The sequence below is a fragment of the Hemitrygon akajei genome, chromosome 9 (assembly GCF_048418815.1).
Source record: "Hemitrygon akajei chromosome 9, sHemAka1.3, whole genome shotgun sequence".
Taxonomy (NCBI): Eukaryota; Metazoa; Chordata; class Chondrichthyes; order Myliobatiformes; family Dasyatidae; genus Hemitrygon; species Hemitrygon akajei.
Window position 1 is genome coordinate 71,048,518 of NC_133132.1, and position 15,557 is coordinate 71,064,074.

General features: G+C 47.0%; 1 protein-coding gene across 7 annotated transcripts in view; it reads right to left on the bottom strand.

The window, feature by feature from the left end:
• Positions 1 to 15,557, bottom strand: part of LOC140733231 (tau-tubulin kinase 1-like) — a 67,178-nt gene that overhangs the window by 32,184 nt on the left and 19,437 nt on the right. For 5 of the 7 annotated variants that reach the window (XM_073056283.1, XM_073056280.1, XM_073056281.1 and 2 more), the window contains 2 exons: positions 9,498 to 9,638; positions 7,321 to 7,425 (listed from right to left, as the gene is read on the bottom strand). In XM_073056283.1, the coding sequence (XP_072912384.1) occupies positions 7,321 to 7,425; positions 9,498 to 9,638 (246 nt within the window). Of the gene's footprint in view, positions 1 to 1,346; positions 1,484 to 1,538; positions 1,605 to 7,320; positions 7,426 to 9,497; positions 9,639 to 15,557 lie in introns of those variants that run through there. The other 2 variants (XM_073056285.1, XM_073056286.1) reach the window with 2 other exon arrangements.

Genomic DNA, 15,557 nt, shown 5'->3' on the forward strand with positions numbered 1-15,557 from the left:
AGTGAGGAAGATCGTTAAAGGATTCAACAGAACTTAGACCAGTTGGAAATGTGTGCAGAGTGGCAGATGGAGTTTAACCTGGTTAAGTGTGAGGTATTGTACTCTGAGAAATCACATACAAGATAAAAGTATACAGTAAATGACAAGACCTTTTATGCATAGAGGGATCCTAGGGTGCAAGTCTATAGTTCCCTGGAAGTGGCAACACAGAGAGATAGAGAGGCAAAGAAGGTATTTGGCACACAGGCCTCCATCAGCTGGGCTCCTAAATCTAAAAGTCGGGAAGCCATATTGCAACTTTATAAACCTTTGGCCTGGTCACAATTCGAGTATTGTATGCAGCTGTAGTCGCCACATTACAGGAAGGATGTGGAAGCTTTGTAGGTGGTTCACTAGGGTGCTACCTGGATGGAGGCATGGGAGGTATTGGACAGATGAGGATTGTTTTCTCTGGAGTATTGGAGGCTGAGGGGAGACCCAAAAAAATTATAAAATTATGAGTGGCATAGTTAGGAAAGACATTTCCCCAGGGTGGAAACACCAACTGTTAGAGGACATGGGTTCGAGACAAGTTGAAAGGAAATGTGTGAGGCAGCTTTTATGCAGAATGGTGGATACCTGGAATGGACTGCCAGGCGTGGTGGTGAACACACACACACGGTAGAGGCATTTAAGAGGCTGTTAGGCAGGTACTTGAATGTACAGGAAATGGAGAGATGCAGATCATGTGCTGGCAGAAGAGATTTAATATAATTTGACATTGTGTTCAGCACAGACTTGAAGGGTTAAGGGCCTGTTTCTAGACTATAGTGGTGTTCCACCTAGACCTACCCCACAAACTCTGGTCACTTGTCCAATCCGTACGTCGCTACTGGCTCCACCCACACCAGGATCCACCCATCAACTCTGGACCCACCTCCACTAACTACATCCATCCCTCCCCCACAGTCCACATTCCTCTGAAATCAGTAATGACTGTCAGTCAAAATTGCGACTCCACCCACTCCCCTACACCTACCTGTGATCTCACCCTTGTGCTTCTTGGCTTGTAGAAGTCTACCACCACAACATTGACCTGTACACTGCCAACACCTCACCCTCTCATCTGTAACCCAACTCCCAATCCTCCCTTCAATAATCCACCTGTAGCCCAAGTAACACTCTTGTACCTTCCTGATCCAACTGCCCTGTCCCATCTGTAACTGACTGCAGCCTCCATTTTCTGCCTGTATATTCTCCACTCTCCTCCATCTCTCACCCTTCCCTTCCTTCATGTTCCACCTGTATCCTGACTGCAGCCATCCCCTTTTGCTCTATTCTGTAGCATTTCTCTTGCTGAGATTCACCTGTGTTTTGACTGCACCCAGCTCTACGTATTGTGCTGAGATCTTCCTGTTGTCTGAGTGTAGCCTGCACATTGTACAGCACAGCTGAGGTTACCTGAAATGCTGAGGCTGCCTCTGGGTCTCTGGGAGATCCCCGTCTATTAAAACATAGTGAAAGAACTGAAATTCAGTGCGAGGCTGATGGAAACTCACAGCTCACTGCACAACCTTGGACACATGCAGGGAATGGGAGATCTGACCATCAAACTAAGACTTCAAGGAACATAAGCATGAGTAATCCAACAGAAACTGTAAAACAAAAAGGAGAAACAAAACAGAACAAGCAGCAAAATTAATGAGAGGATTGTGCACAGAGGCAGCGGGACACACATCCAGCAGCAGGGAGAGGGGTCCTGCAGCAGGTTACTACCTCTCCTGGCAGCACTCTTTCACAACACACACACCTTGCATACACACACTGTGGTTTAGAACAACCCTGCAGATGCTGCAAATTGAAGTAACCAAAGGCTGAAAACACTCAGCTGGTCAGGTAGCATCCGTGGAAAGAGAAGCAGAGTTTCAAATCAAAGCCCTCTTGACAGGATTTTTCCATTTATCTTTGCTTTTCTTTCCTGACCTGCTGAGTTTTTCCGGCTTTTTTCGTCCTTATTATGAATGTAGTAGTTCCCTGTTCCATTTCATACAGGGAGCCTTCATATAACAATGCAGCACTCCCTCAGTACTGCCCCTCCCGCGATATTGCCCTTTTTTATTACAAAATACAAAGTTGCATGAAGTAGGCTCGTCCAATGTCTCAGCCAGGCAAAGAGTTTCGTTTCCAAATCCTGCTAGCTCGCCGGCCAAGCCTCCTCAGTGGAGTTCAGATAGACTCAAGATAGAGGAGCGTGGTGCTCCATGCAAAGGGTCTTAACCCCTCCAGAAAGCAGTCCACCCATCAAAAGACCAGTACACTTTTCCCAGATGACTCTTGCAGAGGGTGTGCCGAGAAGATCTGCTGGCACTCTCGCATTATCTTTAAGTCAACAAGGTCAGTGACCGTGAGGAGGACATCACTGGTGTAAGCTGAAAGGATGACCTTTACGTCTGGTTTGCCTGGTACCAAACCCATCACTCTTAAGGAGAAGGCACAGGAATGTTTCCACATAAACATGGGGCACTCCTGACACACAATCCTCCCAAACTGCAAGGGCACTGTCAAGGCTCCGTTGTCTTTAACAAGGCACTCCACAGCAGTGTACAGCAGCCCAGCAGAATCAGGGGAGATTTATTTCCATACAACATTCTCCCAGGGCTCGACAGGCTGGATGGATGTAGGGAGATGGTTTCCTCTGAACGAAAAGTCTGGTGGGGAGGCGGACCCCATCTTAGATTGAGATGTCACCTGTTGAATGACTGACATGAGGAAAAGCTCCTTCATTTGTAAGTGTGAAATTCTTGGTGTGGAGGTTCAGCCACTGAACACTTTCAATGTTCAGTGGAAGGGGATTCAAGGATATGGCGTTGATGCAGGAAACTGAGAACAAGGTGAAAGATCTCTGATGGCATGATTGGATGGTGGGACAGTAACAAGAGGGGGAACGGCCAATTACTATGTCTAATGTTCCTCTTTACAAAGGACCGAGTATGGTACTCAGTGACAGTCAACAGGACTGAATGCAGTCCTTGACAGAGGCAGGAGGAAGGGTGGATGTGGCTGCCATGAACCAATTCTCCCAGATGGACTCAAGGGAATTCTGAGAAGGAAATTAAGACAGAAAGCTTAGATAAGGGACTCAGTTAGTGTTTCAAGATACTGGCAGGGGCCACAGCAGAGCAGCAGTGACGTGAGTTTCTAGGAAAGATGAGGAAAGTGCAGGATAGATGTATTCCAAAAACAAAAAAAAAATTAAATCGTAAAATAATACAACCGTTGCTGACAAGGGAAATCAAAGCTAATGTAAAAGCAAAAGAGAGGGCATATAAAACAAAGCAAAAATTAGTGGGAAGATAGAGGATTGGGAAGCTTTTAAAAACTTACAGAGAGCAGCCAAAAGAATCATCAGAAGGGAAAAGAATAAATATGAAAGCAAGTTAGCAAACAATATCAAAGTGGATAGTAAAGCTTTTTCAAGTATGTAAAAAATAAAAGAGAGATGAGAGTGGATATAGGACTGCTAGAAAATGAGGCCAGAGAAATATTAATGGGGGATAAGGAGATGGCAGATGAACTAAATGAGTATTTTGTATCAGTCTTCACTGTGGAGACACTAGCAGTGTGCCTGATGTTGAAGGGTGTGAGGGAAGAGAAGTGGGTACAGTTACTATTACAAGAGGGAAGGTGCTCAAAAAGCTGTAAGACCCAAGGGTACATAAGTCACCCGGACCAGATGAACTGCACCCTAGGGTTCTGAACAAGGTAGTAGTAGAGATTGTGGAGGCATTAGTAATGATCTTTCAAAAATCATTGGACTCTGGCTTGGTGCCAGAGGACTGGAAAAGTGCAAATGTCACTCCACTCTTTGAGAAAGGAAGGAGGCAGCAGAAAGAAAATTATAGACCAGTTAGCCTGACCTCTGACCTCACTGGTTGGGAAGATGTTGTAGCCAATTGTTAAGGATGAGGTTATGGAGTATTTGGTGACACAGGACAAGATAGGACAAAGTCAGCATGGTTTCCTTAAAGGAAATTCTTGACTAACGAACCTGTTTAAATTCTTTGAGGAGATTACAAGTAGGACAGATAAAGGAATGCAGTGAATGTTGTATATTTGGACTTTCAGGAAGCCTTTGACAAGGTGCCATACATGAGGCTGCTTACCAAGTTAAGAGCCCATGGTACTATAGGAAACTTATTAGCATGGTTAGAACATTGGCTGATTGGTAGGAGGCAGTGAGTGGGAATAAAAGGATCCTTTTCTGGTTGGCTGCCAGTGACTAGTGGTGTTCTACAGGGGTTGGTGTTAGGATTGCTTCTTTTTATGCTGTATATCAATGATTTAGATAATGGAATAGATGGCTTTGTTGCCAAGTTTGTAGATGATATGAAGATTGGTGGAGGGGCAGGTAGTGTTGAAGAAACAAAAAGGATGCAGAAGGACTTAAGACAGATTAGGAGAATGAGCAAGAAAGTGGCAAATGAAATACAATGTTGGAAAATGCATGGTCATGCACTTTGGTAGTAGAAATAAATGTGCGGACTATTTTCTAAATGGAGAGAAAACCCAAAAATCTGAGATGCAAAAGGACTTGGGAGTCCTTGTGCAGAATACCCTAAGGGTTAACTTGCAGGTAGAGTCACTGATGAGGAAGACAAGAGCAGAGCTGAGGCTTTATAAGGCACTGGTGAGGCCTCACCTTGAGTATTGTGAATAGTTTTGGGCTCCTCATCGAAGAAAAGATGTGTGGGCATTGGAGAGGGTTCGGAGGAGGTTCACAAGGATGATTCCAGGAATGGGAAGATTATCATACAAGGTACATTTGATGGCTCTGGGTCTGTACTCACTGGAATTTAGAAGGATGTGGGGGGCGGGAGGAATCTCATTGAAACATTTTGAATGTTGGGTGACCTGAACAGAGTGGATGTAGAAAGGATGTAGGATGTTTCCCATGTTGGGGGAGTCTAGGACAAGTGGGCACAGCCTCAGGATAGAGGGGCGTCCATTTGAAACAGAGATGCAGAGAAATTGCTTTAGCTAGAGGGTGATGAATTTGTGGAATGTTGCCAGAGGTGGCTGTGGAGGCCAGGTTGTTGGGTGTATTTAAGGTGGAGCTTGATAGGTTCTTTATCGGACACAACATCAAAGGCTATGGGGAGAGGGCCGAGGAATGGGGCTGACGAGGGCATAAAAGGATCACCATGACTGAATGGCGGAGCAGACTCAATGGGTCAAATGGTCTAATTCTGCTCCTAGTCTATGGTCTTACACTGTTATGTTGCCTGGATTGGAGGGCTTGAGTTATCAGGAAAGATTAGATAAATGGGAATAAATGAAGCTGTGACATGACAAAATAGTGGTATATAAAATTAAGCAAGGTGTAGATAGGGTAGATATGAAGTGTCTATATCCCATGATAGGGGTGTTTAAAACTAGAAGGTGCAGGTTTAAGGTGAGAAGGAGGAGGTTTAAAAGAGACCTGAAGAGAATGTTTCTTGAGTTGATATCTGGAATGAGCTGCCAGTGGAGGTGGTACAGGCAGGAACAGTAACAACATTTAAGAGACATCCAGACTTGAATGCAAATGATCAGGGTATAGGCAGATATGGAATTAATGTAGGAAAGTGGGATTAAAGTAGTTTTGATGGTCAGCATAGATGTGGTGAATTGGAGTCCTTTTCTATGCTGCATAAAATCCAGCAAGTTGAAAAACTAAGAGAATCTTTACTGTAAGAAAAAGTGAGTCCAAAAGTAGGGAAATTATGAATGAGTTAGGGAAGTCACTGCTGAGACCACATCTGAAGTACAGTGTATAGGATTAGCCATCATATTTAAGGAAGGATATAGATGTTTTGGGAGCAGTTCAGTTTAGTGAAGAGATATCTGGAATGGTTGAGTGGTCTTCAGAAGAGAAGTTGGATCGGATCTGTGAATGTGAGAGCAAGGGAGAAGAGTTCCTGATAATCAATGAGTGAATGAGCAGACAGACCAGGAATGTCATTCAAGTTACCAAAGCCATCTCATTAAGTGATTCATTGGGCTGGAAGGGCGAGGGGCGACTCCTGTTCCTAATTTGATTGCTGGTATTGCTTCATAATCCCTTGTCAGGATCCCATTTCACTGCCTAAGGTCAGGGTTAACACTGCTGCTGAAAGATGTCACACAGACACAAAGTGCATCAGTGAACTAAAGGGAAGTGGAGCCCTGAGGCCATTAACAGAAGCTGCTGCAGTTACAGGAACACAAGTGACCATTCTCAGCTGCACGCTACCATCACCTCCATATGTGCTCATCACCACTCCCTTCATCCAGACCTGCACAGCCATCTCTAACCCGAGCCTCCCAGAATGGTCCCTCAGCACCTGTGGGTGACAGGAGGAAGGTCCTTGTGGGGAACTTTCTCAGTCCCACACTGACCATCTCCTCTAACTGGGAAACAAACAGCCCGGGAAGTAAAGTACTGGAGATTCTGAGCACACACACGAAGGATGCTCGCTAATCTGCAATACACAGCTCCAAACCTCAACATCCACATTGCTTCCCTTCTCCATTTCTCACTCATTACCAGCTGTCCCAGGACACCAACATTCTCCCAGTCACAGACACCCTCTGTCCTTGCTCAGCATCTCAAAACTCAACCCCACCAAACAGTCCCAGCTGAGAGCAACAGTCACACTGTCTGTCCAGTGGAGGATCCCGACACTGGGGGGGGTCACGCACCACACACTCAGACCCTCACTGGGGGCTGGGTCTCTCACACACACACACACACACCCAGACCCTCACTGGGGGCTGGGTCTCTCACACACACACACCCAGACCCTCACTGGGTGATAGGAAACACACACTCAGACCCTCACTGGGGGCTGGGTCTCTCACACACACACACCCAGACCCTCACTGGGTGATAGGAAACACACACTCAGACCCTCACTGGGGGTGGATCTCTCACACACACACACACACACCCCCAGACCCTCACTGGGGGTGGATCTCTCACACACACACACACACACACCCAACCCTCACTGGGCGATAGGAAACACACACACAGACTCTCACTGGGGGGATGTGTCTCACACAGACACTGCCCCTCACTGGGGGATAGGACACACCCCCACCCCCCCAGACCCTCACTGGGGGTGGGTCTCTCTCCCTCTCACACACACACACACCCCCGACCCTCACTGGGTGATAGGAAACACACACACAGACTCTCACTGGGGGGATGTGTCTCACACAGACACTGCCCCTCACTGGGGGATAGGACACACACACACACACACACCTTCACTGGGTAATGTATCTCACACTCATGTAATTGCTTTGTCTGTCACTCACCGGCCGAACCTCTCCGTTCGTGTTGGTGTACTGGCGTGCAAGGCCGAAGTCCAGCATGTAGCACTTTCGAAAGGTGGAGGGAAGACGCCCCATTGCGAAGTTTGACTGTGGGATGGGTGAAAGGGAGAGTGAAATTCATGCTGCACTGTCTACCCATCACCAATATCCACCTCTTCTACAGCTGCCCCGGGAACACTCAGTCCCACAGCACTGTTACAAAGGAGGCAGCCAATAGGCCCTTTGAAGCTGTCCTGTTTCTGTGCACAATCCTGTTGGTAGCAGCCCTGCAAACACTGCCCTCTGACACATCCCAGCTTCCCTTGAAATGCTGTAACCATATCTGCCCCCACTCCTCCTCTCCGCAGTGCATTCCCAATCCAACCACGGGTTTGCCTCCCATCACTTTTGGCCCTTGTACTGCCACCTCCACTCATCTCATCTCCGTCTGACCTGCTACCCAACCCCTACACCACTGGGATGTGTTTTCTGTTTCAATCTCTGCAATGGTTTCAGGGAGAACCACCCCAGGCTTTGCAGTCTGTCTATAGAAATTAATTCCCTCATCACTGAAATACCTTAGTGAATTTCTTGGGCACACATCCAAAGTCTCCCCACAGTTCCCGAAGTATGGGCCAGAAATGGACACAAACCTCCAGTATTTATCAGCAACACATAAAATCAAAGTCATACAGCACAGACGCAGGCCTTTCAGCTCACTCAGTCCATGCTAACCTCACTCAGTCCATGCTAACCTCTTTGCCCATCAAAATCACCCCCATTTATCCACATTAGGACTGTATCTTTCTACGCTGCCTTGCCTATTTAAATATCTGTCTAAATGCCTCTTAAATGTAGTCCAGCATCTTCCGGCATTGATCATCAGCCTGTTGTTCTTTGGCTTGACTATGCAGCCCTTCCTAAATAGAGGTACAGCATTAAGTATCCTCTAGTCTCATGGTACTTCCCTTGTGGCTAATGAAGCTACAAAAATCCCAACCAGGGCACTGGAAACTTATAATGTTGATACAGGGTATGAACGAGAAACTGACTACTCCTCTACCTCCCCAAACGCTGCTTTACCCATTGGGCTCCTCCTGCAGTTGTTTTCTCTTGCTTCAGATTACAGTATCTGCGATGTCATGTCACCAGCAAGTTCTTCCCTTACTTCTCACACTGTTCCAGGATACACTTGGTCAGGCCCAGTGGATTAATCCACTTCTGCGCATTTCAAAAACGCCAACACCTCCTCAGATATCGCTATGTTCCACGACTGTTCTCCCTCCTGAACTCGCTAGCTTCTGTGACTTTCTCCATGGTAAGTACAGACGAGAAGTATTCTGTTAACACTTGCCCATTTCCTGTGGTTCCACACATAGACAACTGCACTGATTCTTAAGGGGACCTATTATCTCATTAATTACACTTTTACTTTTAATATACTAGAATGGAATCTTCTAGTTTTTTAAACCCCTATTTGTTATATAACTCTTTTACCTTCCTGGTTTGCTAATGTACTCAAGGGAATTGTTTGATCCCTCATCAACTAGAGTTCCCTAATCCTGCCAGCCTTGCCCTTCACAGGAACACACTGAACCTGATCTCTACCCATCTCACTTTTAGAAACTTCCCTTTAGCAGGCATCCTTTTACCTACAAACATCCTCTCCCAAATCAATCTTAGCAAGTTCTTGCTTAATACCATCAAAATTATCCTTACCCCATTTAAAAATTTTAACTTATGGACCAGTCTTATCTTTCACCAGAAATATTTTAAAACAGTCATTGGTCCCAAAGTGCTCCAGCACTGACACTTCAATCATTTTCCTACCTCATTTCCCAACAGGATGTCCTGTGTTGCCTCCTCTCATAAGGGCCATCTGAGTATTGTTGCAGAAAACTTTCCTATACACATTTAACAAATTCTGCCCACTCTAAGCCCATAACACAGTGACAGTGCTCAAGTGCAAACCCTGATGTTTTGTTCAATGTCGTGAGACTCCCCTACATGAACTACCCCCTCAGAGAGTGTACTCAAGACTGGGTGCACTGTGCAGGTTGTCAATGCCCTCCAGTGGTGCTGGTAGAGACACAGAACCTCTGCTCTACCCTCACCTCCAATGCCACCGCCTCAGTAGGTTCTCTGCTCGTCCAGCTACCCCCATTCCACCCACAACTCACCGGTTTGATGTCACGGTGCAGGAAGCCGACAGAGTGGATGGCCTCGATGGACTGTAGGATCTGCTTGCCCAGGCGCAGGGTGGTGCTCATAGTGAAGGTACCCCGTGGCTGGCTGCGCCTCAGGTCGGCAAGGTTACGGCCCTGGAGAACACAGTAAGTATCAGCATTGCAATGGAGTGGGGGGGGGGGGGCTTTGTCTGCGTGGTAACAACCCCCCAACCCGACAGCCCTACTGCACCACTCCCTCCAGGTAGACACAGGAACAGGTCCAGAATCTTTTAGTGTGGGGGAGGGAGGGAGAGCTCTGTGTTGGAGTGGGAAGGAGAGGCAGTAAGGTGTTGTGCTGGGGAGGGAGGGTAAGTACTGTATTGGGGAAGGGGAGGGGCTGTGATGGGGATGATGGGATGCGGAGGTAAGGGAGGGAGGGGTGAATAGGTGTGCTGGGGAAGGAGGGGTGTTCAGGTGGCGTGTTAGGGAGGGAGGGGTGGGGAGGTGTGTTGGGGAGGGAGGGGTGTTCGGGTGGCGTGTTGAGATGGGGTGTTCAGGTGGCGTGTTAGGGAGGGAGGGGTGGGGAGGTGTGTTCAGGTGGCGTATTAGGGAGGGAGGGGTGTTCGGGTAGCATGTTAGGGAGGGAGGGGTGTTTGGGTGGCGTGTTGGGGAGGGAGGGGTGTTCAGGTGGTTGGGTAGCGTGTTAGGGACGGGTGGTTGGGAGGTGTGCTAGGATGGGAGGGGTGAGGGAGCTGTGGAGGGAGGGGTGGGGAGGTATGTTAGGGAGGGAGGGGTGGGGGAGGTGTGGAGGGAGGGATGGGAGAGTTATGTTAGGGAGGGAGGGGTGGGGAGGTGTGGAGGGAGGAGCAGGAGAGGTGTGGAGGGAGGGGTGGAAGAGTTGTGTTAGGGAAGGAGGGGTGGGGGGCATGCTAGGGAAGAAGGGGTGGTTGGGTAGTGTGTTAGGGAGGGACGGGTGGTTGGGAAGTGTGCTAGGGAGTGGAGTGGAGGGAGGAGTGGGGGAGTTGTGTTAGGGAGGGAGGGTTGGGAGAGTTATGTTAGGGAGGGAGGAGTGGGGAAGTGGAGGGAGGAGTGGGGGAGTTGTGTTAGGGAGGGAGGGGTGGGGGACATGCTAGGGAGGGGTGGGGAGGTGTGGAGGGAGGGTGGGGAGGTGTGGAGGGAGGGTGGGGAGGTGTGGAGGGAGGGGTGGGAGAGCTGTGTTAGGGAGGGAGAGGTGGGAGAGTTATGTTAGGGAGGGGTGGGGAGGTGTGGAGGGAGGGGTGGGAGAGTTGTGTCAGGGAGGGAGAGGTGGGAGTTATGTTAGGGAGGGAGGGGTGGGAGAGTTGTGTTAGGGAGGGAGAGGTGGGAGAGTTATGTTAGGGAGGGAGGGGTGGGGAGGTGTGGAGGGAGGGGTGGTAGAGTTGTGTTGGGGGGGTGGGGAGGTGTGGAGGGAGGGGTGGGAGAATTGTGTCAGGGAGGGAGAGGTGGGAGTTATGTTAGGGAGGGAGGGGTGGGAGAGTTGTGTTAGGGAGGGAGAGGTGGAAGAGTTATGTTAGGGAGGGAGGGGTGGGAGAGTTGTGTTAGGGAGGGAGAGGTGGGAGAGTTGTGTTAGGGAGGGAGAGGTGGGAGAGTTATGTTAGGGAGGGAGGGGTGGGGAGGTGTGGAGGGAGGGGTGGGAGAGTTGTGTTAGGGAGGGAGAGGTGGGAGAGTTATGTTAGGGAGGGAGGGGTGGGGAGGTGTGGAGGGAGGGGTGGGAGAGTTGTGTCAGGGAGGGAGAGGTGGGAGAGTTATGTTAGGGAGGGAGTGGTGGGGAGGTGTGTTTGGGAGGGAGAGAGTTGCTGTGTTTGCAAGGGAAGGGTGGGGTGAGGGGGAGGGGAAGGTGGTGTGCTGGGGAGGGAGCAGCTAGCAGGAGTATCACACAGGATTGCTGTGGGATAACAGAGGTAGAGAGGTCACTGAGAGAAGGGCACCAGGTATAGCTGGTCAGCATCTTCAGAGACCTGGCTCAGGCCCCAGGAGGATGTGTGCTGTGGGTAAGGGGATTGGTGGAGAGAAGAGTCATGGTGGACTGACTGCTGATGGAAAGAGAAATCCTGAAGAAAACATGACTGGGAAACCCAAGCAACACAGCAGGTAGAGCCACTGCCTTCTTATCTCTCAGAAGGGCCTCGGGGTCCAAATGCGTAGTTCATTGAAAGTGGCTATGCAAATGGATAAGGTGGAAAAGGGGTATGAATGCTTGCCTTTACTGGTAGGGGTGTTGAATATAAGAGTAAGGAAGTCCTATTGCAGCGATGTGCAACTTCAGTTAATCTGCACTTGCGGTATTGCATGCTGTTCTGGTTGCTCCATTACAGAAAGGATTATTGAGAGGATGAAGAGGTTTACTAGGATGCTGTCCGGATTAGACAGTATGAATTATAAGGAGAGCTTGGACAAACATGGCTCGTTCTCCTTGGAGTATCGTAAGCTGAGGTTTTTAAAACAATGAGAGTCATTAATGGGGTAGACAGTCAGAATCTCTTCCTCAGGTAGAAAGGCCATGTTTTTAAAGTTAGATGGGCTAAAGATAATGAGAGGAGCAAGTTTTTTTTTGTTACGTAGAGAGTAGTGGGTGCCTGGAATAGGGAACCGGGGTGGTGATAGAAGCAGGCAGCTGGGTACATTTCAGAGGTTTTTACATAGACACCGAAGGAAATGGAAAGATATGAATGATACACAAAAGGAGGATATTTTGTAAAATTTGGCATCAAGATTGCTATAACATCATGGGCTGAATGGCCTGTCTGGTGGTGTATGTTCTATGGAAGACCCAGGTTTGATCCTGACCTTCAGCATTGTCTGTGTGGAGATTGCACATTTTCCCTGTGACCACTTTGGTTTCCTCCACACCCCAAGGACCTGTGGGTAGGTGGGTTAAGTGTGTGGGTAAAGGGTAGAATCTGGGAGGAGCTGATGCAAGTGTGGGAAGAATTAATAAAACTAGTCTAAATAATTCCCAAGTACACAGTTCCCTGAAAGTGGTGCCACAGGTAGACAGGGTGGTGAAGGCAGCTTTTGGTACGCTGGCTTTCATCATTAGGAGCACTGAGTATAGATTTTAAACCTATGCCTGATTTTAAACCTATGTTGCCTTGTTTTTAACCGCCCTCTCACTGAGAAAAAAACACTAGTGCCTTTTACTCTATGTGTTCCATATTATCTTACATACCTCCATCAGATCACTCCTCAATCTCCTACATTCCACGGAATAAGATCCTAGTCGATGCAACCTTTCCTTGTAGCTAAGGCCCTCAAGTTTAAGCAATATCCTGGTAAATCTTTTCTGCACTTCCTGGTTTTAAAACATATCTCCTATATCAGGGCAACCAAAACTGTATACAATACTCCAAGCATGGCCTCACCAATGTCTTATATAACTGCAACAATATACTCCAACTCCTATACTCAATACCTTGACCGATGAGGGCCAACAAACCAAATGCCTTCTTGACCACCCTATCTAGCTTTGATGTTGCTTTCAGCAAACTGTGCATGTGCACTCCAGGAGAGTCCTACCCTCATTTCACCTTCCAAAAATGTTAACACCTCACATTTGTTAGGTTGACAGCTACTTGCCATTTGTTAGCCCTAGCTACCCCTATTACATGATCAGGATCTGCAACCCCCCCCCCCCCAGTAATTTATCACAAACTTCTACTCTGCCTACAATATTGCCTATTTTAGTATCATCAACAAACTTACCATCTATGTCTTGTATATTCACATCCACATTGTTACTATAAATTATAAAGGTCCCAGCATCAACCGCCATGGCATACCACTAAACACAGGCCTCCAATCTGTAAAACAACCTTCGACCATCACCCTCTGCTTCTTTTCACTGAGCCCATGCATCCAGTCAGCCATCTTCCCCTGCATTCCATACAATCTCACCTTTTAGACTAGCCTGCCATGAGGGATCTTGTCAAAGGCCTTGCTCAGGTCCATATAGACAGCACCCACTACCCTCTTGGTTACATCCTTGAAGAACTCCAAAAGATTTGGCAGACACAACTTCCCACACACAAAGCCTTACTGACTATCCCAAATCAGACCATGTCTCTCCAAATGCTGGTTGATCCTGTCTCCCAGAATCCTAACCAGCAACTTACCCACCATCAACATCAGACTGCCCTGTAGTTCCCCAGTTTGTTTTTGCCACCCCTTTTGAAAAATGGGTCCACATTAGCCTATCTCCAATCATCTAAAAGCTCACCTGTGGTCAGAGATAAATCAATTGTGGAAGTACGCGCATCCATAATTTCTTCTCTTGGTTGAAGGTGAGAAGAGAACGATTTATCTGAAACTTAAGGGGCAACGGTTTTACACAAAAGAATGCTATCTATGTGGAATGAGCTTTCAGAGGAAGTGGTTGAAGCTGATACATTACAACTTACTAAAATCAGTTGGACAGTACATGGATCAGAATGGTTTTAGAAAGTTATAGGCAAAATGCTGGTAAATGGCAATAGCTTGGATGGAGCAGTTGGGTGATAGGGCCTAATTCTGTGCTGTGCCATCTTATGACTCTAGCGTCCTACAAGATCTGAGAATGCACCAGGTTATGTCCTGTGGATTTACCACCTTTAGAGCCTCCGTCCTGCCAAATGATATGTGTTCCAAACGACCATCCATTTCCCCCACTTCTTTCACTTCTATCATTTTATCCACAGAAAAACATAAAACAAAATATTTATTAAAAATCTCTTCAATTTCCTTGAGTTCAACACAAATGGCCATGCTGATATTTAAGGGACCTATTCCCTCCCATCCACCTTTTTACTCTTAATATAGCCATAGAATCTCTTGGGACTTTGCCTCAATTTGCCAACCAGATCTCTCTCATTCCTCTTTGTGCCCTCCAAACTTACCCTTTATTAAACTCATACACTTCTTGTAGGGTGATCTTAAACAAGTGTATAAAGTTACGAGAGGCAGAGAGAATCACTGGAAACAGTCTTTTTCCCAGGGTTAGGGAACTAAGAACTAGACGGTATAGGCTTAAGATGAGAGGAGAAAGATATAGTAAGAATCTGAGAGGCAGCACTCTCATCAGCGTGCTCAGTAGTTAGCGGCCAGAGAAAGTGAATGGGACAGATACATTAATATTTAAAAGGTACTTGCACACATAAATAGACAGTAAAGCTAACGAGATGGCTCTATAGGGCAGTTTGTCGTTGAGCCTACTAGGGCATCAGCTATACTGGATTGGGTGTTATGTAATGAACTGGAGGTGATTAGGGAGCTTAAGGTAAAAGAACCCTTAGGGCAGTGATCACAATATGATTTGAGTTCAACTTGAAAGTAAAGTCTAATGTAGCAGTATTTCAGTGGAGTAAGGGAAATGACAGTGGTATGAGAGAGGAGTTGGCCGAAGTAAATTGGAAGGAGATACTGGCAGGGATGGCAGCAGAGCAGCAATGGTGTGCGTTTCTAAGAAAAATGAGGAAGGTGCAGGATAGATGTATTCCACAAACAAAGAAATACTCAAATAACAAAATAGTACAACTGTGGCTGACAAGGGAAGTCAAAGCTAATGCAAAAGCAGAAGAGAGGGCATACAACAAAGCAAAAATTAGTGGGAAGACAGAGGATTGCAAATCTTTGAAAACCCTACAGAGAGCAACTAAAAGAATCATTAGGAGGGAAAATATGAAACATGAAAGCAAGCTAGCAAACAATAAAGTGTATAGAGAATGTAAAAAATAAAAGCATGTAAAAAATAAAAGCATGTAAAAAATAAAAGTGGATGTAGGACCACTAGAAAATGAAGCCGGAGAAATAATAACGGGGGCCAAGGAGATGGCAGATGAACTATATGAGTATTTGCATTAGTTTTCACTGTGGATGAGGTTATGCCGGATATTGACAGGTGTGAGAGAAGAGAAGTGAGTGCAGTTACCATGACGAAAGAGAAGATCCTCAAAAAGCTGAAAGACCTAAGGGTACATAAGTCACTTGGACCAGGTGAACTGCACTCTAAGATTCTGAAAGAGGTAGAGGTAGATTGTGGAGGCATTAGTGATGATCTTC